Below are 25,109 nucleotides of genomic sequence, written 5' to 3'. Positions count from 1 at the left end.
AACCAGTAACCCCTTACTGACCAGACAGTAACCCCTTACTGACCAAACAGTAACCAGTAACCCCTTAGTGACCAGACAGTACCCCATAACCCCTTACTGACCAAACCGTAACCAGTAACCCCTTTCTGACCAGAGAGCAGATGCAATAATCACTGCATTGTGAAACACACTGACTCTTAACAATCTTCCTTTCCCGCTGTCGGTGAATGGGGGCGCTCTTCTATACAAGCAGAGGAAAGATCTAATAGTTCTAACAGAGGAAGGCTGATTATACGTTCAGCAAACACCTATATTCCTAGAAAATTGCATAAATAAACAACCTATATTTTACTGATACTCAGTATCGATGCAAGCACTTAGCACCAATAGATATACTGTGTATCCAATCCAGTACCTACAAAAGTCACTCACAAATTAGATTTTGCAAATAAAACAATTTTAATTTATTCCATCACAAAAAGAACAACAATTAAAATACAAGACCTTGGAGGTGTGAGACCCCACTACTGGGACTATCGTAGCTATGTATAGATCCAAAGTGCATGTGCATATTTGTAAACATCATAACAGACCCATTCAGCATCAGTGCATATCTATTGCCTTGATATGCTGAACAAGAAAAAGATACAAAATATAATATTGCACATGTCACCAAGTTACCCCAAACGTATGTTGTCCCAGTCCGCTGGCCTCCCACCTTACTCCAACGCCGTTTCGCACCGCTTCTTCCCTGAGGTGGGAGGCCAGCGGACTGGGACAACATACGTTTGGGGTAACTTGGTGACATGTGCAATACTATATTTTGTATCTTTTTCAGCATATCAAGGCAATAGATATGCACTGATGCTAAATGGGTCTGTTATGATGTTTACAAATACAGTGGTGCCTTGGATTACGAGTAGAATTCGTTCCGGGTCCGTGCTTGTAATCCAAATCCACTCTTAAACCAAAGCAAATTTTCCCATAAGAAATCATAGAAATGCAGACAATTGGTTCCACACCCCAAAATAATGATTTATTATTCTGAACAACATATAAAACTAATGAAACAAACATTCAGAAACAGCAGAATCTGTGATATTATAAGTTACTGTACAGTAATGGAGAGGATGGGAAACACAAGGGCGGACAGAGACTGCAGGGAGCAGGAAGGAATGAGCAGGGAGATGTGGGCACATACATGCAGCGTTCTCTGTCTGGGGAGAGAGGGGTTACAGCTATGGAGAGATTACCTCCACCGTCCTGTCCTCTGATGTAAGTCCCAGCCTGAAGTGGATCTGCTATGATTTGGAAGGTGAGGGAGACTTCCTGGGTCAGAGGACAGGGCTGTAGACCCCGCTATGCAGACCATGTCCCTCCTCCACTCGCGCTCCCACCCAGTTCAGGGAGCTCTTAAACCAAAGCAATGCTCTTAAACCAAGTCACAATTTTGAAAAACTGTGAGCTCTTAAACCAAAACGTTCTTAAACCAAGTTACTCTTAAACCAAGGTACCACTGTATGCACATGCACTTTGGATCTATACATAGCTACGATAGTCCCAGTAGTGGGGTCTCCCACCTCCAAGGTCTTGTATTTTAATTGTTGTTCTTTTTGTGATGGAATAAATAAAATTGTGTTATTTGCAAAATCTCATTTGTGAGTGACTTTTGTAGGTACTGGATTGGATACACAGTATATCTATTGGTGTTAAGTGATTATACGTTCAACAAGTTCAGACAATGCTCTGTGAGGGGAACACATCACAAATCCCCTCCTGGCCTGATGGTTTATTACAGACCAGGTAAAATGTATCAGTCTGGAGCCAAGACCGTGTACTCCAGCTGTTATATTGTATGCAGTCTGTATATACAGTAATGTACAGTGTGACATCACCGGCTGGAGTCCTGTAGTTATACTGTGTTACAGACTGGGGGTACATACAGTAATGTACCGTGTGATATCACCGGCTGTAGTCCTGTAGATAAATGATGTTACATACAGGGTGTATATAAAGTAATGTACAGTGTGATATCACCGGCTGTAGTCCTGTAGATAAATGATGTTACATACAGGGTGTATATACAGTAATGTACAGTGTGATATCACCGGCTGTAGTCCTGTAGATAAATGATGTTACATACAGGGTGTATATACAGTAATGTACAGTGTGATATCACCGGCTGTAGTCCTGTAGATAAATGATGTTACATACAGGGTGTATATACAGTAATGTACAGTGTGATATCACCGGCTGTAGTCCTGTAGTTATACTGTGTTACAGACTGGGTGTACATACAGTAATATACAGTGTGATATCACCGGCTGTAGTCCTGTAGTTATACTGTGTTACATACAGTCTGTATATACAGTAATATACAGTGTGACATCACCGGCTGTAGTCCTGCACTTGTTAGACTGTTACATACAGGTTGTATATACAGTAATATACAGTGTGACATCACCGGCTGTAGTCCTGTAGTTATACTGTGTTACATACAGGGTGTATATACAGTAATATACAGTGTGACATCACCGGCTGTAGTCCTGTAGTTATACTGTGTTACATACAGGTTGTATATACAGTAATATACAGTGTGACATCACCGGCTGTAGTCCTGTAGTTATACTGTGTTACATACAGGGTGTATATACAGTAATATACAGTGTGACATCACCGGCTGTAGTCCTGTAGTTATACTGTGTTACATACAGGGTGTATATACAGTAATATACAGTGTGACATCACCGGCTGTAGTCCTGCACTTGTTAGACTGTGTTACATACAGGGTGTATATACAGTAATATACAGTGTGACATCACCGGCTGTAGTCCTGCACTTGTTAGACTGTGTTACATACAGGGTGTATATACAGTAATATACAGTGTGACATCACCGGCTGTAGTCCTGCACTTGTTAGACTGTGTTACATACAGGGTGTATATACAGTAATATACAGTGTGACATCACCGGCTGTAGTCCTGCACTTGTTAGACTGTGTTACATACAGGGTGTATATACAGTAATATACAGTGTGACATCACCGGCTGTAGTCCTGCACTTGTTAGACTGTGTTACATACAGGGTGTATATACAGTAATATACAGTGTGACATCACCGGCTGTAGTCCTGCACTTGTTAGACTGTGTTACATACAGGGTGTATATACAGTAATATACAGTGTGGCATCCCCGGCTGTAGTCCTGCACTTGTTAGACTGTGTTACATACAGGGTGTATATACAGTAATATACAGTGTGGCATCCCCGGCTGTAGTCCTGCACTTGTTAGACTGTGTTACATACAGGGTGTATATACAGTAATATACAGTGTGACATCACCGGCTTGAGTCCTGCACTTGTTAGACTGTTACATACAGGGTGTATATACAGTAATATACAGTGTGACGTCACCGGCTGTAGTCCTGCACTTGTTAGACTGTGTTACATACAGGGTGTATATACAGTAATATACAGTGTGACATCACCGGCTTGAGTCCTGCACTTGTTAGACTGTTACATACAGGGTGTATATACAGTAATATACAGTGTGACATCACCGGCTGTAGTCCTGCACTTGTTAGACTGTCAGTGACATCACCAGGGAGTGTTGTTGCTCGGTGACTGTTTGTTGTGACTCCCGGGAACTCACGTCAGGTCGCTGTGTAGTAACAATAAGGAGCCGGCTGACTACTGGGATCCTCCACCCTGCTGCTGCCGGGGGTCTTGGATTTCCCTGTGAATCACATTACAGCGGAGCACCTGACAGATGGCATCCAGGAGTGCAGGCACCCTCGTCACCCACAACAATGCCACCTACATCCCACCTGCCATCATGCCTGGGTAAGCTGCTTGTATGTGGTCAGAGGCAGGACGGGTGACCCTATTACCCCCTATGGTACTGCGCCCTCTGTGCGGACACTGGGGAAGCAGAGAGGATTCTTCACAGAGAAACTTTCCTATAAATGTAACATGGAACTGCAAGAACACAATAAGAATAGAAGAAGTCATTCACTGACACTGAGCTATAAAGCTGCAGATTATTACACCACTGACCCCTCTAGAGATCTGCAGAGCAATGCTCCTTCTAGCTCCTGATAGTCAGTGATAGATCCTGCAGATTATTACACCTGACATTGCTCTGCTCCCTCTACCACCTGATATTCAGTGATAAATTCTGCAGATTATTACACCACTGACCCCTCTGACGTTGCTCTGCTCCCTCTACCACCTGATATTCAGTGATAAATTCTGCAGATTATTACACCACTGACCCCTCTGACATGGCTCTGCTCCCTCTACCTTCTAGCAATCTTCTAGTTCTGGAGCTTTGCAGAACATTGCTTTTATTACCACCTTCTGCAGATTATTTCTCATTCCAGGCCCCCCACCTCTGTGGAGCTGTCAGGTTACAGCCTGTATACAGGAGCCCTGGTATGGGAGGGGTCCCACAAGGTGGGCGGCCGGGAGTCAGGCGGGCGATGCCCTTTGTAGATTCTACATTCATGGAAATGTCAGTGTTTAATCCTTCATTAAGCTTTGTGTGGAGAACTCCACATCTGTAATTGAGTTCTGTTCTCACAGATGATCAGGCTTAAAGGGCAACTCCACCCAAATGAGACAGGCACTAAACAAGCTGGGGTAAACTGAATAGCCATGTGTCCCTCTACAGTGTCACAACTCACTCCCAGAAGCAACAGCTTTGAGGGGGTTACACAAAGCTTAAAGGGGTAATCCAGGAAAATAAATAACCATCTATACAAAGGATAAGTGACAGATGACATGAATAGATAGTCAGTCCCAGAAACTTCCATTCAGAACCCCATCAGTAGTAAAGTGTGAGCGGTGCGGACCCCGCTGCCTGTATCTCTGCCTGCCAGGATGACACACAGGGGACGGCGCGGCCGTGTACCGCCGACACTTATTGTCACCAGCCGCAAAACTTTATTACTGTTTAATTAGTTTCATTCAATGATTAATTTATTGGTATTAATTATTTATCCCAGCGCCGCGTCCTCAGCCCGGAACACCAGTCACGCTCCAGAACGTGGCAGGACGTATCAGCGCTCACATTCTGCCAGGTCAAGGAGGACACATGGTCTCTTAAAGGGGAAAAACAGCTAAATTAAATTAAAGGGGGAGCAGTGGGGGCAGGGGTTCCGGCATAACGGATCACAGCACCAGGTAAAGAAACTTACCCCTCACAGTGCCATTCAGGGGTCTCTCTCCAGAGGTCTCCAGTACACACATTGTGGCCTTGGGAAGGGAATCTACTGGTGATTCTCAGTGTCTTATATACAATTGAACATATGAACATATACAATTCCACCCATGATAATGATTTTAGGTGAAGTTTCCCTTTAAGAATGTATGGCCCAACTTTTTTTGGACTTCAAGGGGAACTCTGACAATTTTTTTCCCTTCAAATTAACTGGTTTCAGAAAGCTATACAGATTTGTAATTTGTATTTAAAAATCTCTGATCTTCCAGTACTTATCAGCTGCTGTACGTCCCGCAGGAAGTGGCATATTCTCTCCAGTCTGACACAGTGCTCTCAGGGACTGTCCAGAGCAGCAGCAAATCTCATAGAAAACCTCTGCTGCTCTGGAAAGTTCCTTACATGGACAGAGGTGGCAGCAGAGAGCACTGTGTCAGACTGGAGAGAATACACCACTTCCTGCAGGACATACAGCAGCTGATAAGTACTGGATAAGGGCTGGAGATTTTTCAACACAAGTGGTTTACAAATCTGAACAACTTTGAGACACCACTTAATTTGAAATAACATTTTTTGCATAGGGGTACAGAGGGTCGACCCCCCACCCATCACACGACGATTTAGAGGCCATCAATGTATTCCCCTGGAATCCCCCCTGGGCTGTCACACGTGTTCTGCTGCTGCTGTGCTCCCGGCTGACGGTAAAAAGTCCTAGATTCTGCACCCGAATGGAAAACAAATGTATTTTTCTTGGTGAAAATGAATTTTTCATCAGCTGGGTTATATAATACGAGGCTGGAGATAACACTAGCGGCTCACCTTACAAGATGCCGTACTTACACTGCTGCCTACCTGCATTACTGAGGGGAAAAGTGATGGGAAGAGCGCGGCTGCCCACCCCGACCTGAATCCAGGGATGTCAGGGGAAGCAGCCGTACATGGCCAGAGATTCATCAATAGTGTCCCAGCATCCAGGAAGCCACAAGATGGGAAACATATCACTGCCTGCCTGGTACCCAGAATCCCCCTGGTGCAGTGATCTATCCCTGGTGATCTAGTGCTCAGTACCTGCTCCTTGTGGCCCAGCCTATTGGTATCAGCATTCTGTATCCTTCCCTGGTGCTCCTGGAGTTTATGGACCATCTCTATTGATTTACAGCACAGGTGGCAAACTACAACTCCCATCATGCCTGGTTAGCTTTAGTGTTATCTGTCCAGGCATGATGGGAATTGTAGTTCTGTAACAGCTGGGGGGCCTGAGGACACCAGGTATTTAAAGGGAGGGTAGACATGCATATTGGTTATATGGGGGCTTACTAAGAAACAGAGATTTTCCATTGTGGTCTAGTAGTTAGTAAATGACACCTCAGGCAGGGTTTATATATCTCACCCCTGGTGACTGGTGGGTTGGCAAATGTTTCCTGGTGGTCTAGTGGACTGAGATTAATCCCCCTATTATCCCAGTGTCTGGATGGAAACATCAATACACCTTATTGGTTAGAAATATCTAGTACATGGCGCATTGATAGTTGTCACTTTTTCGCTTAGTCAGTAGTAAAGTTACAATTTTTAATCTCAAGCGTCAACCCAATGCACTATGGGGAATATGGGTATTGTTTTAATCTATGGTTAATATCATATGTAATGTGCCCCGTCCTTGCCAACCATCTAACATTTGCTTTAGGAATCCCGACGACCTATCTGCACCTTCCCTGTAAGTCAACCATTGTCGCCTGGTGATCTAGAGTTCAGTACATGGTCCTAGTGCCCCACATAATGTGTCAGAATTATGGTGTGTTTACACGAAACGATCTGCGAATTTTTTGCGAACGACGATTTGATAACATGTTGAAAGATCAAAATGAACGATTTCTCGTTCGTCGTTTGATCGTTCGCTGCGTTTACACATACGATTATCGTTCGAATTCGATCGTTATCGAGCAAATTCGTACGATAATCGTTACATGTAAACACACCATTACACGGAATGATTAGCTTTCGAAAAATCATTAAATTGTTCGGATTTGAATGATAATAGTTTAGTGTAATAGCAGACAACGATTAAACGACCAACGAGAAATCGTTGGTCGTTTAATAGAATTTAGACCTATTTTTATCGTTGATCATTTGCAAATCGTTTGCATGTAATAAAACATCGTTCGGTTCTTCGCAGTAGCGATGACAGGACGAACGCAATAACGATTATAAGTGACGATCATCGTTCTGCGTAGTTGGGTGAACGATTTCAGGTCGTTCACCATAGCAATCGTTTGAGATCGTTAATCGTTATGTAGCTTTGTGTAATAGTACCCTTACACTCAAGGAAAAAAGTTTTCAAAAGGTGTACCCCCTTAAAGAAGAATATTCTGCACCAGGCACCATGTCCTCCACAAGTTCTTCCTGACAAATAAATTGCATTTGTTCCTCCTGACTGGATCTATACGCTTTGCTCTCAGCTCGACCATTTCCCATTAATTTCTACCACATTCAATAAAGGCACTTCAGTGAAACCCAGGCGCTGGGGAGATCCCAGAAGACCAATTACATGGGATATGTCAGACTACTATTTACACTGACTTCAGCTGTTGTTTCCCTGTTCTATTCTGTGACAACCGGGGCTTGTATAATAGACTGGAGAAAGGGTGAAACACAAGAGCTGGGTGCTGCATAATGCATTGGCTCCTTTAAATATTTACATGTCAGCCGTATTATGAGCATGTGTGAGAAGGCGGCAGCTGGCATAGGATGTATAGGTGCCCTGCTCGCCCCCATTATATATCTATCTATATAGATGACCCAATGCGATGCAGCACAATGCCAGAATACACCAGGGTGAAGGGATTCAGCGTGCAAAGCAGTGTAACCCAACAGAGCAAGAAATGTGTCTATGGATATAAAATATATAATATAGTCTGTAATTACTGTGCAGCAGAGGTGACCCAGCACGAGACACGGGCAGCCGAGTGTAACAACAACAACCAATTACCCAACCTCTATAGCCGCTCTACTGCAATATACTGAGGAGAGAAAGCACATCCAACACTGCGTGTCTGCTAATGGGGAAGAAGAAAACTACTATAATACTGCCCCCCGGGTACAACAATATAACTACTATAATACTGATCCTATATACAAGAATGTAACTACTATAATACTACCCCTATAAACAGGGATATAACTACTATAATACTGCCCCCTATAAACAGGGATATAACTACTATAATACTGCCTCCTATATACAGGAATATAACTACTATAATACTGCTCCTATATACAGGAATATAACTACTATAATACTGCTCCTATATACAGGAATATACTATTATAATACTGCCCCTATATACAGGAATATAACTACTATAATACTGCTCCTATATACAGGAATATAACTACTATAATACTGCTCCTATATACAGGAATATAACTACTATAATACTGCTCCTATATACAGGAATATAACTACTATAATACTGCTCCTATATACAGGGATATACTATTATAATACTGCCCCTATATACAGGAATATAACTACTATAATACTGCTCCTATATACAGGAATATAACTACTATAATACTGCTCCCTATATACAGGGATATAACTACTATAATACTCCTCCTATATACAGGAATATAACTACTATAATACTGCTCCTATATACAGGAATATAACTGCTATAATACTGCTCCCTATATACAGGAATATAACTACTATAATACTGCTCCCTACATACAGGAATATAACTACTATAATACTGCTCCTATATACAGGAATATAACTGCTATAATACTGCCTCCTATATACAGGAATATAACTACTATAATACTGCTCCTATATGCAGGAATATAACTACTATAATACTGCTCCTAAATACAAGAATGTAACTACTATAATACTGCTCCCTATATACAGGAATATAACTACTATAATACTGCCCCCTGGGTACAACAATATAACTACTATAATACTGATCCTATATACAAGAATGTAACTACTATAATACTACCCCTATAAACAGGGATATAACTACTATAATACTGCCCCCTATAAACAGGGATATAACTACTATAATACTGCCTCCTATATACAGGAATATAACTACTATAATACTGCTCCTATATACAGGAATATAACTACTATAATACTGCTCCTATATACAGGAATATACTATTATAATACTGCCCCTATATACAGGAATATAACTACTATAATACTGCTCCTATATACAGGAATATAACTACTATAATACTGCTCCTATATACAGGAATATAACTACTATAATACTGCTCCTATATACAGGAATATAACTACTATAATACTGCTCCTATATACAGGGATATACTATTATAATACTGCCCCTATATACAGGAATATAACTACTATAATACTGCTCCTATATACAGGAATATAACTACTATAATACTGCTCCCTATATACAGGGATATAACTACTATAATACTCCTCCTATATACAGGAATATAACTACTATAATACTGCTCCTATATACAGGAATATAACTGCTATAATACTGCTCCCTATATACAGGAATATAACTACTATAATACTGCTCCCTACATACAGGAATATAACTACTATAATACTGCTCCTATATACAGGAATATAACTGCTATAATACTGCTCCCTATATACAGGAATATAACTACTATAATATTGCCCCCTATATACAGGAATATAACTACTATAATACTGCTCCTATATGCAGGAATATAACTACTATAATACTGCTCCTATATACAGGAATATAACTACTATAATACTGCTCCCTTTATACAAGAATATAACTACTATAATATAACTACTATATACAGGAATATAACTACTATAATACTGCTCCTATATACAGGAATATACTACTATAATACTGTTCCTATATACAGGAATATAACTACTATAATACTGCTCCTATATACAGGAATATAACAACTATAATACTGCTCCTATATACAGGAATATAACTACTATAATACTGCTCCTATATACAGGAATATAACTACTATAATACTGCCCCCTATATACAGGAATATAACTACTATAATACTGCTCCTATATACAGGAATATAACTGCTTCCCTGACTGTGCACGCCTGCGGGGTTGGTGGTCGCTGACTGGCACAGTGTGGACTTAGTGTAGGGACCCATGTGTATCAGATACCTGCACGCGGTACATGGGGCAGTGTGGCTTGATCAATTCACATACAGAATTCTGATGTTTTATATACAGCCGAGAGGCACTAGTATCAGCCATAGGTGTGAGGTGCAGCACTCTTTTTCTTCCCTGAACCATAACTGCTATAATACTGCTGTTTAATATACTGTTTTCTTGTTATGATACAGAATATAAAGCTCATGTAACAATCGATGTTACAGTAATTAAACATTGATTTCCTACTAATATGTAATTTTCTGGAGTTTATTCTTGATGCAGCAGAGTCCACTAAGTTGCGTTTGTCTTGGGTTGTGACACTGATTACATTCAGTAATGAGTTGGGGATTCAGCTAATGTTTCTGTAATTAAATGTATTATCTCTGTGTCTCAGGATCATTAACTCACCACTCGACTATAGAAGGAAGAGGCAGCAGGTAGAGAAATCAGGAGGCACAAGTATTATAGTAGTTATATTCCTGTATATAGGGGCAGTATTATAGTAGTTATATCCCTATATATAGGAGCAGTATTATAGTAGTTATATCCCTATATATAGGGGCAGTATTATAGTAGTTATATTCCTGTATATAGAGGCAGTATTATAGTAGTTATATTCCTGTATATAGGAGCAGTATTATAGTAGTTATATTCTTGTATATAGGAGCAGTATTATAGTAGTTATATTCCTGTATATAGGAGCAGTATTATAGTAGTTATATTCCTGTATATAGGAGCAGTATTATAGTAGTTATATTCCTGTATATAGGAGCAGTATTATAGTAGTTATATTCCTGTATATAGGAGAAGTATTATAGTAGTTATATTCCTGTATATAGAAGCAGTATTATAGTAGTTATATTCTTGTACATAGGGGGCAGTATTATAGTAGATATTTTCCTGCATATAGGAGCAGTATTATAGTAGTTATATTCCTGTATATAGGAGCAGTATTATAGTAGTTATATTCCTGTATATAGGAGCAGTATTATAGTAGTTATATTCCTGTATATAGGAGCAGTATTATAGTAGTTATATTCCTGTATATAGGAGCAGTATTATAGTAGTTATATTCCTGTATATAGGAGAAGTATTATAGTAGTTATATTCCTGTATATAGAAGCAGTATTATAGTAGTTATATTCTTGTACATAGGGGGCAGTATTATAGTAGATATTTTCCTGCATATAGGAGCAGTATTATAGTAGTTATATTCCTGTATATAGGAGCAGTATTATAGTAGTTATATTCCTGTATATAGGAGCAGTATTATAGTAGTTATATTCCTGTATATAGGAACAGTATTATAGTAGTTATATCCCTGTATATAGGAGCAGTATTATAGTAGTTATATTCCTGTATATAGGAGCAGTATTATAGTAGTTATATCCCTGTATATAGGAGCAGTATTATAGTAGTTATATTCTTGTATATAGGAGCAGTATTATAGTAGTTATATTCCTGTATATAGGAGCAGTATTATAGTAGTTATAATGTCATGCAATTCCTCCATATATTCTCATGTGACAGTATAGTATATATGACATCACACTTTCTGCTATGTAGTATAAGGTCTAGTGCCACTTGACAAGACTTTCAAATGAAGGACCCCAACCCCACAATAGGACCCTCACTGGCTTTTATGGGGAGTTCTCAGTGTTTACTGTCTCACCTCCATCTTTCCTGTTGTACAGATATCGTGGTCACATCCCCACTGAAGTCTTCACTTATGGTGACACCTATGGGAATACCACAGCACGCTGCTTTCAGGATTTCCGCTCCGCAGCACTCAGCAGCAGTCAGAGTCCCTACTATAAAGGGGGACAGTTCCCTACAAGTTTCGCCAATGACTCGGGTCTGGTGATTGGTAACCGCTCCCGGGGCTGGGACAGATATCTGCACAGTCCGTCCTGGTCCAGATACAATGTGGATTACGACCGTACACAGGACCTGAAGCAGTTTATGAAGGTTGGTGGAATGTATTCACAATATCTGCCTTCAGTTTTCATATGGAAATCAGTTTCTGTCTATTTCCCAGCTATGTCCTTCTATAACAGCGCACCATGTGGTCAGAATAGTATTGCAAGCAATTATAATGATGTGAGATTCGGACGCTGGCTCCTAGACCATAGCTACTTCTTACATCATGCTTTGCATAAATCTATTCAATCTATCCTGGGCCCCCTACTCTGTACCATGTCACCCCTAAATCAGGGCAGCGGGACAAGTGGGGTAAAATCAGCCTGATGCTATGTACTGTTGTTTCAGAGCGCGCAGCAGCAGCGGGATCACTACCGTGACAAAACAGGCACCGTGCATCAGGTACCACACTTCATCCTGCCCGTCCAGAACGAGGAGACCTACCCACTGCCCCAGCAAGAGTGAGTGTCCTACCGGGAGGAAAACCATCACATCTATGCTTATATTGTGCAAATGGTGGTGGACTGCAGGAAGACAAGTTATATACAAGGATTGGGCTGTGTCCACATTTTCAGCTTTTTAACTGCAATTGTTGGACTGGGTTCGATTAGAGGAGAAGTCTCAGTCTTTTCTTTATACATATCTTCCACTGTGACACTGAGCTCTCTGCTGCCACCTCTGTCCATGTCAGGAACTGTCCAGAGCAGCAGCAAATCCCCATAGAAAACCTCTCCTGCTCTCCAGACTGGAAACAATACACCCCTTCCCGCAGGACATACAGCAGGTGATAAGTACTGGAAGAGTGGAGATTTTAAATACAAATAAATTAGAAATCTGTATAACTTTCTAACACCGGTTATTCTGAAAGAGAACAATTTTTGCCGGAGTACCCTTTTAGGCTGGGTTCACACTACGTATGTTTCAGTCAGTATTGTGGTCCTCATATTGTAACCAAAACCAGGAGTGGATTAAAAACACAGATAGGATCTGTTCACACAATGTTGAAATTGAGTGGATGGCCGCTATTTAATGGCAAATATTTGCTGTTATTTTAAAACAACGGCTGTTATATTAAAATAATGGCCGTTATTTACTGTTATATGGCGGCCATCCACTCAATTTCATCATTGTGTGAACAGATCCTTTCTGTGTTTTTAATCCAGTCCTGGTTTTGATTGCAATATGAGGGCCACAATACTGACTGAAATATACGTAGTGTGAACCCAGCCTTAAAGGGATAGTCCATATGTATATCCGCTTTCTTCTAGGAACAGCGCTTCCCCTGTCCTCAGGTTGTATGTGGTATTACATTGTGTATATTGTGGGAGATTAGCTCTGTAGAGCAGGGCAGACAGCAGGATTGGCAGTCAGAGACAGTGACACAAACTTGTATAAAACAGGAGATGCCCCTGTTTGTTTATTGAAACCAAAAGAAATTCAGCCCTTACATACAGGCACAAAGTAACATAAATCCTGCTCGTCTGAGCTCTAACTAACACAGCAAATCCTGGCTATACAGATGACTTGCTACCAGTCACCCAACATAAAACAACATCAGTTGGTACAATACCAGTGTGGCTCAAAGTCCCAGCAGAAGCTTTAGCAGCCCTGACCCTCTCCACAGCCAGGAGAGACCTCCATGCACAGCCACAGCTCTATACACTGCCAGGAGAGACCTCCATGTACAGGAGAGACCTCCATGCACAGCCACAGCTCTATACACTGCCAGGAGAGACCTCCATGTACAGCCACAGCTCTATACACTGCCAGGAGAGACCTCCATGTACAGGAGAGACCTCCATGTACAGCCACAGCTCTATACACAGCCAGGAGAGACCTCCATGCACAGCCACAGCTCTATACACTGCCAGGAGAGACCTCCATGTACAGCCACAGCTCTATACACTGCCAGGAGAGACCTCCATGTACAGCCACAGCTCTATACACAGCCAGGAGAGACCTCCATGCACAGGAGAGACCTCCATGTACAGCCACTGCTCTATACACAGCCAGGAGAGACCTCCATGCACAGCCACAGCTCTATACACTGCCAGGAGAGACCTCCATGCACAGCCACCGCTCTATACACTGCCAGGAGAGACCTCCATGTACAGCCACAGCTCTATACACAGCCAGGAGAGACCTCCATGCACAGCCACAGCTCTATACACAGCCAGGAGAGACCTCCATGCACAGCCACAGCTCTATACACAGCCAGGAGAGACCTCCATGCACAGCCACCGCTCTATACACTGCCAGGAGAGACCTCCATGCACAGCCACCGCTCTATACACTGCCAGGAGAGACCTCCATGTACAGCCGCAGCTCTATACACTGCCAGGAGAGACCTCCATGTACAGCCACAGCTCTATACACTGCCAGGAGAGACCTCCATGCACAGGAGAGACATCCACAGCCAGGAGAGACCTCCATGCACAGCCACAGCTCTATACACTGCCAGGAGAGACCTCCATGCACAGGAGAGACAGGCCCCACTACCAACCTGCCTGTCATTCCATAAAAATGGAAACAGTCCCATAGCAGGTAGTTTGCTATGGGTTTTAACTTTCCTGGATTCCTCCATATCTCACCCAGCTTTCCCTGGATGAGGTATGGACTTCCTGGAACCTAGTGTTCACGTATGACAAGTATCTTGGGGAGATATAGCGATTCCCAACCACCATTCCGGTCACTGTCTCACAATATATACTTGAATATGTCATGATACTGAACTTTTCTCCTTTTATTTTAGGTTTTGAGTGACGTAAATACCGGGAGTCGGTGAAGTCTGTTACCACAATGGCGGCTTTAGATACATTTCTGTGACTACAAGACAGTAATTAAAGGCATTTAGCAGATCAAAAATGATGAATGTGGCATGATCGTGGGTGATGGTGGCATCGGGACTATAGAAGACAACCTGGGAGATAGTCAAAGGGCAGTACAAGAGAAACGGGTCTTAGCAAAAATGAGAGTGACTGAGAATATAATACCAGACCCCCATAATAATCAGCGGTGATCTGTGCTATGATCAGTGAGCGGCGGCCATCATCCTCTATGTCCACCAATCATACTGCAGAGGAGATCAATCATCTGTGACCGGCCTCTTCACCGCCAATGGAGCCGAGCGGCAGATGTCATATACCGCACTGTGCTATCGTGGAGGATTATAAGGCTATAATATACAATAAGGTATAATACACAGGATCATTAGAAGAACAGTGTGTGTGTGTGTGGAGGACGGACTATAACAATAAGTAGACTGCTGGTAATAGATGACAAGTCTGAGACCCTCCGCTGCTACTGAGGGGTCTGTGTAGATGGGGGCCACATGGTCATGGTAGATGGTCATGCCATAGACAACTGGAGACATCATGTAGCAGAAAATACAGTACAGTCTAATATTATATGGGGCCTCCCCCTCTGAAAACATGATATAATAGCCGGTCTGTTTACATACATCACCCCCTCCTGTAGACACATCACGCTACTCCCTCTGCATTAGGAGCACTAGTATTATGTGCAGGGCAGGGCCCATCGCCACAGTCGCTCTTCTCTTATTCTTCCTGACGCTTTCATAGACCTCATTCTCCAGAGCAGCACTTGAAGTGCGCGGCTCCGCTGCCTTTATATTCCACCCACATCAGATCTTCGAGATCCTATTCACACTCACAATACAGAGAGAGAAGCCCCCCTGATCAGGGCTCTGACTTTGCTTTTTCTTCTCCATCTTGACCCAAGGACAATGATATCTGGGCCCACCACCTCCCACAACATGATGTAAGAGATGAGACTAAAAAGAATAGAAAAAGAGGTCAGGGCAGGCGGAGAACACGCATATAACAAGGCTGAGGTCAGGACAAACAGAGAACACTCATAGAACAAGGCTGAGGTCAGGGCAGGCAGAGAACACTCATAGAACAAGGCTGAGGTCAGGACAAACAGAGAACACGCATATAACAAGGCTGAGGTCAGGACAAACAGAGAACACTCATAGAACAAGGCTGAGGTCAGGGCAGGAGGAGAACACTCATATAACAAGGCTGAGGTCAGGACAAACAGAGAACACGCATATAACAAGGCTGAGGTCAGGACAAACAGAGAACACTCATATAACAAGGCTGAGGTCAGGACAAACAGAGAACACTCATATAACAAGGCTGAGGTCAGGACAAACAGAGAACACTCATATAACAAGGCTGAGGTCAGGACAAACAGAGAACACTCATAGAACAAGGCTGAGGTCAGGGCAGGAGGAGAACACTCATAGAACAAGGCTGAGGTCAGGACAAACAGAGAACACTCATAGAACAAGGCTGAGGTCAGGGCAGGAGGAGAACACTCATAGAACAAGGCTGAGGTCAGGACAAACAGAGAACACGCATATAACAAGGCTGAGGTCAGGACAAACAGAGAACACTCATATAACAAGGCTGAGGTCAGGACAAACAGAGAACACTCATATAAAACACTCATAGAACAAGGCTGAGGTCAGGGCAGGCGGAGAACACGCATAGAACAAGGCTGAGGTCAGGACAAACAGAGAACACTCATAGAACAAGTCTGAGGTCAGGATAAACAGAGAACACGCATAGAACAAGGCTGAGGTCAGGATAAACAGAGAACACGCATAGAACAAGGCTGAGGTCAGGATAAACAGAGAACACGCATAGAACAAGGCTGAGGTCAGGGCAGGCAGAGAACACTCATAGAACAAGGCTGAGGTCAGGGCAGGAGGAGAACACTCATAGAACAAGGCTGAGGTCAGGGCAGGAGGAGAACACGCATACAACAAGGCTGAGGTCAGGGCAGGAGGAGAACACGCATACAACAAGGCTGAGGTCAGGACACTCATAGAACAAGGCTGAGGTCAGGGCAGGAGGAGAACACTCATAGAACAAGGCTGAGGTCAGGGCAGGAGGAGAACACGCATACAACAAGGCTGAGGTCAGGGCAGGAGGAGAACACGCATACAACAAGGCTGAGGTCAGGATACTCATAGAACAAGGCTGAGGTCAGGGCAGGCAGAGAACACTCATAGAACAAGGCTGAGGTCAGGGCAGGCAGAGAACACTCATAGAACAAGGCTGAGGTCAGGGCAGGAGGAGAACACGCATAGAACAAGGCTGAGGTCAGGGCAAACAGAGAACACTCATATAAAACACTCATATAACAAGGCTGAGGTCAGGGCAGGCGGAGAACACTCATATAACAAGGCTGAGGTCAGGACAAACAGAGAACACTCATATAAAACACTCATAGAACAAGGCTGAGGTCAGGGCAGGCGGAGAACACGCATATAACAAGGCTGAGGTCAGGACACTCATAGAACAAGGCTGAGGTCAGGACAAACAGAGAACACTCATAGAACAAGTCTGAGGTCAGGATAAACAGAGAACACGCATAGAACAAGGCTGAGGTCAGGGCAGGCAGAGAACACTCATAGAACAAGGCTGAGGTCAGGGCAGGAGGAGAACACTCATAGAACAAGGCTGAGGTCAGGGCAGGAGGAGAACACGCATACAACAAGGCTGAGGTCAGGACACTCATAGAACAAGGCTGAGGTCAGGACACTCATAGAACAAGGCTGAGGTCAGGGCAGGCAGAGAACACTCATAGAACAAGGCTGAGGTCAGGACACTCATAGAACAAGGCTGAGGTCAGGGCAGGCAGAGAACACTCATAGAACAAGGCTGAGGTCAGGGCAGGCAGAGAACACTCATAGAACAAGGCTGAGGTCAGGGCAGGCAGAGAACACTCATAGAACAAGGCTGAGGTCAGGGCAGGCAGAGAACACTCATAGAACAAGGCTGAGGTCAGGGCAGGCAGAGAACACTCATAGAACAAGGCTGAGGTCAGGGCAGGAGGAGAACACTCATAGAACAAGGCTGAGGTCAGGGCAGGAGGAGAACACGCATAGAACAAGGCTGAGGTCAGGGCAGGCAGAGAACACTCATAGAACAAGCCTGAGGTCAGGACAAACAGAGAACACTCATAGAACAAGCCTGAGGTCAGGACAAACAGAGAACACTCATAGAACAAGGCTGAGGTCAGGGCAGGCAGAGAACACGCATACAACAAGGCTAAGGTCAGGATAAACAGAGAACACTCATAGAACAAGGCTAAGGTCAGGACACTCATAGAACAAGGCTGAGCTCAGGGCAGGCAGAGAACACTCATAGAACAAGGCTGAGGTCAGGGCAGGAGGAGAACACTCATAGAACAAGGCTGAGGTCAGGGCAGGAGGAGAACACGCATACAACAAGGCTGAGGTCAGGACACGCATATAACAAGGCTGAGGTCAGGACAAACAGAGAACACTCATAGAACAAGGCTGAGGTCAGGATAAACAGAGAACACTCATAGAACAAGGCTGAGGTCAGGACACTCATAGAACAAGGCTGAGGTCAGGGCAGGCGGAGAACACTCATAGAACAAGGCTGAGGTCAGGGCAGGCGGAGAACACTCATAGAACAAGGCTGAGGTCAGGGCAGGCTCTGTCCTTGTGGTTTCGGTGCTGCAGTGACATCACTGGAGCATCGGCGCCAGGACAAGGGGAGTGCGGCCTCTTGTGATCGCAGGGAAAACCCTTCCTGCAGCCACAAGAGTGAAGAGAAGAGGAGACGCCTGGACCCAGGTGAGTATAAGTGTTTGTTTTATTGTGTTATATACTATATGGGAGGGGGAGCACACAGGGGCCTGTGTAACTGGGGGAGCGCACAGCGGGGGTCTATATAAATGGGGGGAGCACACAGTGGGGCTATATAACGGGGAAGACACAGGGGGGGCTATATATAACTAGGGGGGCTATTGACTACTGGGGCTTCACAGAGGGGTCTATATACTACTTGGGTCAGCACACAAGGGGTCTATATACTACTTGGGGCAGCAGAATGGGGTCTATATACAACTGCGGGAGCACACAGGAGGTCTATATCCAAGTGGGGGAGCACACAGGGGGGCTATAAACTACTGGGGGAGCACACAAGGGGTCTATATACTACTGGGGTAGCACACAGGGTGTCTATATACTACTGGGGGAACACACAGGGGTCTATATACTACTGGGGGAACACACAGGGGGTCTATATACTACTGGAGGAACACACAGAGGTCTATATACTACTGGTGGGGCACACAGGGGGTCTATATACTACTGGGAGAACACACAGAGGGTCTATATACTACTGGTGTGGCACACAGGGGGTCTATATACAACTGGGGGAGCACACAGGGGGTCTATATATAACTGGGGCAGCACACAAGGGGTCTATATACTACTGGAGGAGCACACAGTGGTCTATATACTACTGGGGGAGCACACAGGGATCTATATAATACTGGTGGAGCACACAGGGGGTCTATATACTACTGGGGGAACCACACAGGGGGTTTATATACTACTGGAGGAGCACACAGGGGTCTATATCCAAGTGGGGGAGCACACAGGAGGTCTATATTCAAGTGGGGGAGCACACAGGGGAGCTATATAGAAGTAAGGGAGCACACAGGGGAGCTATATACAAGTGGGGGAGCACACAGGGGGTATATGTAACTGGGGGCAGCACACAGGGTATATACCACTGAGGGAACACACAGGGGAGCTATATACAAGTAAGGGAGCACACAGGGGAGCTATATACAAGTGGGGGAGCACACAGGGGGTATATGTAACTGGGGGCAGCACACAGGGTATATACCACTGAGGGAACACACAGGGGAGCTATATACAAGTAAGGGAGCACACAGGGGAGCTATATACAAGTGGGGGAGCACACAGGGGGTATATGTAACTGGGGGCAGCACACAGGGTATATACGACTGGGGGCAGCACACAGGGGGTTTATATACAACTGGGACAGCACACAGGGGGTCTATATACTGAGGGGAAGCACACAAGGGGTATATACTACTGGCGGCTGCGCACAAGGGGTATATACTACTGGGGGCAGCACACAGCGGTCTATTGTTGTGGAGTGCGTGTCGAGGGGGGGCCCAGACATAACTTTGCTTGGGGCCCCAGAAATGCCAAGACCGCCCCTGCATAGAACAAGGCTGAGGTCAGGACAGGGGGAGAACACACATATAACAAGGCTGAGGTCCCGGCAGGCGGAGAACACGCAATGGCAGAGAAATATAATGTCACTTGACAGAGAAAAGGGCTACAGTGTAGATAGGTACAGAACACCAACGGTCAGAAAAAGATCGAGGTCAGGGCAGGTGTAGAACATAGAAGGTACAGAAGATGTGAGCAGTACTTTTGGCTGGTTCCTCATGTAGTATATTAGTCAGTATTTTTCAGTACTCACTAGAGATGAGCGAACCTGGAGCATGCTGGAGTCCATCCGAACTCGATCATTCGGCATTGGATTAGCGGTGGCTGCTGAAATTGGATGAAGCTCTAAGGTTGTCTGGAAAACATGGATACAGCCAATGACTATATCCATGTTTTCTACATAGCCTTAGGGCTTTATCCAACTTCAGCAGCCGCCGCTAATCAAATGGCGAACGATTGGGTTTGGATGGACTCAAGCATGCTCCAGGTTTGCTCATCTCTAGCATTCACGTTTTTTTTTTTCATGTATTGGTTCCACTCGTAGTTTTGGCTAAAATCCTGCATGTTACCCGATCCTAGTGAGAGAAGCATCCGGAGCCGGGGCAGATGGAGCCGAGCAGGAGGGCAGCATGGTAATACCCCCTGATCTGTGATGTAAAATATAACCGTGAGCACTGCAGGGGCCCCTCTCCTCTATATTATACTCTGTATAAGAGTACAGTCTGGATTGATGAGAATTAACCCGCTGAGCGCACGCTCCATAGGTCAGAGGTTTTGGTGGTAATATCAGCGCACAGGGCTCTCGCCTCTTCATCTGCCGCTGTTTACATAAACCTCACAGCCTCCGGCGCGTTTCATCTTCCAGCATCTGTCCGTATCTCCCCCGGGGAGCGCTCACTCATACATGCCTTCCCTGGTTATAATGTCTGCTAATAATCCTGCACATCATTCTACTCCATCAGCAGCAATATTACACACTTAAAGGGCCAGTGTCCGGCTTCCTGGTATCCAGAGGGTCTGATACAGTGTGGTCAGTGGATTGGTGTCTTGCTCTGGGGGTTTAGGCCTATGATAGGCCAGTGGGTTATGGCACACTAGAGCCTGCTCTCCAGGGTTTTGCGGCCTGATCCAGTACATCTTATGGTGAAGAAACCCACTTTTCAGCATCCACTGGTTTTGTGCACTGACCTATGGCTGCTTCCTTCTACAAAACGTGTCACTCCTGTCTTTAGGTTTAGTAGGGTACTTTATCTTAGCCCCATTGACTGCAACAGAATGGAGCTACAATTTCACACACAACCTGAGGACAAGAGCGGTGCTATTTCTGAAGGAAAGCGGCTATGTTTTACTAATCCTGGATAACAACTAACTGTTAGGGTCCTATTACACGGGCCGATGGGGGCCCGATAATGACTGTAAACGAGCGCCAATCTGCTAGATCAGCGCTTGTTTACTGGGTATTACTGGATAATCGTTTAACAAGCGCTGCATGGACATCGTTATCGATGTCCTTACACCCCTTGCTTAAACTCTACTACCTATCCATGCTGCAGGGTTCCTCTTGCGGTCTTCTTCTCACCAGGTCCCAGGCGCTGCAGCTGCAGGGCGGCCTTTCTCAGCTGACAGGCCTCTCTGGAGCGGCAGCGCATGGGACCCAGTGAGAAGACGACCGCAAGAGGAGCCCTGCAGCATGAATAGGTAATGCGTAGTTTGGAAATAGTCAGCCGCGCACCGCTATTACACGTAGCAATGAGCGGTCGGCGCCCGACAATTATAGGTCCAAACCTATATCAATGATGAGCCGATGATCGTAGTCATCGGTTGATTGTTGTGTTTATTACACGGCCGGATAGGGCTGCTTCGGACGATTGTTGTTCCGTGTAATAGGGCCCTTAGAAGTGGAGAGAATTTACAGAACAGCGTGTGAGATATGATAGTAATGGTGGGATGTAGTCATATGGATGGAATTGGGGGGGTCTGGTCAATGGGATAGATCTATCAGAACTCAGCCATGAGCCGCTGGGGCTTTAAAGAGAACCAATCACCTGAAATTAACTGTCCCTATAATAAAAGATTCTCTGTCCCTAAGTCTATTCCTGAAGATACAGACTGCCTGTGCAGTCTGTATCTTATGCTTTTACCTAATCCAGCATAGCGGAGAAGTAAGGCTGGGGGCGGCCATCTTGATGACGTCACAGTGGTGCGTTCCAACGCTGGAACGCAAGGGACGTAATCAAGATGGCGCCCGGCTTTACTGCACCGCTACAGAGGAGTAGGTAAAGTATAAGATACAGACTGCAAAGGCAGTCTGTATGTTTATGAAGTTTATTTCTGAAGATACAGACTGCCTGTGCAGTCTGTATCTTATACTTTACCCAGTCCTCTGTAGCGGTGCAGTAAAGCCGGGCGCCATCTTGATTACGTCCCTTGCGTTCCAGCGCTGGAACGCACCACTGACGTCATCAAGATGGCCGCCCCCGGGCTTACTGCTCCGCTCTGCTCCGCTATACAGCTATAGGTAAAAGCATAAGATACAGACTGCACAGGCAGTCTGTATCTTCAGGAATAGACTAATAGGCCCAGTTAGGATATTCATACACAGCGATCTCGCGCTGTATAGCGCGGGATCACTGTGTACTTACAGAGCGGTGGCAAAGGCTCATGGGAGCCCTTCCTGCCGCTCAGCATGCCGGGAGCTTCCTGTCGCGCGCCGGCTCTTTTCAAAAGAGCCGGCGCGAGACAGGAAAAGAAAATGGGTATAATGCGAAAATGCGGCCCTAAAAGTAATTAATTCAAACTACAAATATTAATAAAATAACAATTTTAATCTAATTATCGGAAAAAAAAAATTTAATTTCCGCCCATGATTGGTTCTCTTTAAGGAGGACTGCAGGTCAATCACCATACAGCAGCGCAGCGATATATGAAGAGGGGCGAGCATTCAGCTGCTTAGTTCTCTGCCATTGCAGGTAAAGGTTTACATTGCGATGTTCTGCAAACCAACCGGCTCTGCTGCATCCTCCCAATCACAACAATCATCACTCATCACCGCTCATAGTCCCAGATTCATTATATCCGAGCGCTCAGAACAATGTATCCTGCTACACCACCGATAACTGCACCACGGGGCATCACAGCACCCAGGTGACACCACATTACAACCTGTACAACAGTGACACCAAGTGGTCAGAAGACATCACTACAGGTACTGGGATATGAGTAGTATATGCTACCTGCAGTCCTATGTAACACCACAGATAACAGTGATATCTCTGTGTACAGATAATTAAGTAGATCTCACCTGCAGTCCTATGTAACACCACAGATAACACAGTGATATCTCTGAGTACAGATAATGTAGTAGTCACCTGCAGTCCTATGTAACACCACAGATAACAGTGATATCTCTGCGTACAGATAGTATAGTAGATGTCACCTGCAGTCCTATGTAACACCACAGATAACACAGTGATATCTCTGAGTACAGATAATGTAGTAGTCACCTGCAGTCCTATGTAACACCACAGATAACAGTGATATCTCTGAGTACAGATAATGTAGTAGTCACCTGCAGTCCTATGTAACACCACAGATAACACAGTGATATCTCTTGAGTACAGATAATGTAATAGTCACCTGCAGTCCTATGTAACACCACAGATAACACAGTGATATCTCTGAGTACAGATAATGTAGTAGTCACCTGCAGTCCTATGTAACACCACAGATAACACAGTGATATCTCTGAGTACAGATAATGTAGATGTCACCTGCAGTCCTATGTAACACCACAGATAACACAGTGATATCTCTGAGTACAGATAATGTAGTAGCTGTCACCTGCAGTCCTATGTAACACCACAAATAACACAGTGATATCTCTGAGTACAGATAATGTAGTAGATGTCACCTGCAGTCCTATGTAACAGCACAGATAACAGTGATATCTCTGAGTACAGATAATGTAGATGTCACCTGCAGTCCTATGTAACACCACAGATAACATGGATATCTCTGAGTACAGATAATGTAGTAGATGGAAGCTGCAGTCCTATGTAAGAGCACCTGATAACACAGTGATATCTCTGAGTACAGATAATGTAGATGTCACCTGCAGTCCTATATAACACCACCGATAACACAGTGATATCTCTGAGTACAGATAATGTAGTAGTCACCTGCAGTCCTATTTAACACCACAGATAACACAGTGATATCTCTGAGTACAGATAATGTAGATGTCACCTGCAGTCCTATGTAACACCACAGATAACACAGTGATATCTCTGAGTACAGATAATGTAGATGTCACCTGCAGTCCTATGTAACACCACAGATAACACAGTGATATCTCTGAGTACAGATAATGTAGTAGCTGTCACCTGCAGTCCTATGTAACACCACAAATAACACAGTGATATCTCTGAGTACAGATAATGTAGTAGATGTCACCTGCAGTCCTATGTAACAGCACAGATAACACAGTGATATCTCTGAGTACAGATAATGTAGTAGCTGTCACCTGCAGTCCTATGTAACACCACAAATAACACAGTGATATCTCTGAGTACAGATAATGTAGTAGATGTCACCTGCAGTCCTATGTAACACCACAAATAACACAGTGATATCTCTGAGTACAGATAATGTAGTAGATGTCACCTGCAGTCCTATGTGACAGCACAGATAACAGTGATATCTCTGAGTACAGATAATGTAGATGTCACCTGCAGTCCTATGTAACACCACAGATAACACAGTGATATCTCTGAGTACA

At 44.2% G+C, this 25,109-nt stretch overlaps 2 protein-coding genes across 5 annotated transcripts in view; one reads left to right on the top strand and one right to left on the bottom strand.

The window, feature by feature from the left end:
• OTOF (otoferlin) overlaps positions 1-25,109 on the bottom strand; it is a 256,523-nt gene that overhangs the window by 226,382 nt on the left and 5,032 nt on the right. The window lies entirely within an intron of this gene.
• Positions 3,624-15,141, top strand: CIMIP2C (ciliary microtubule inner protein 2C). 2 transcript variants are annotated; one of them, XM_069974119.1, is made up of 4 exons: positions 3,624-3,820; positions 12,051-12,324; positions 12,625-12,737; positions 15,029-15,141. In XM_069974119.1, exons 1-4 carry the CDS (start codon positions 3,747-3,749, stop codon positions 15,033-15,035), a joined length of 468 nt encoding a protein of 155 aa, XP_069830220.1. In that variant the 5' UTR covers positions 3,624-3,746; the 3' UTR covers positions 15,036-15,141. The 2 variants fall into 2 exon arrangements, with proteins under 2 accessions (XP_069830220.1, XP_069830221.1); XM_069974120.1 differs by lacking the exon at positions 12,625-12,737.

This window comes from Dendropsophus ebraccatus, chromosome 6, assembly GCF_027789765.1.
Source record: "Dendropsophus ebraccatus isolate aDenEbr1 chromosome 6, aDenEbr1.pat, whole genome shotgun sequence".
Taxonomy (NCBI): domain Eukaryota; kingdom Metazoa; phylum Chordata; class Amphibia; order Anura; family Hylidae; genus Dendropsophus; species Dendropsophus ebraccatus.
This window is presented reverse-complemented; position numbering and strand designations above follow the sequence as displayed.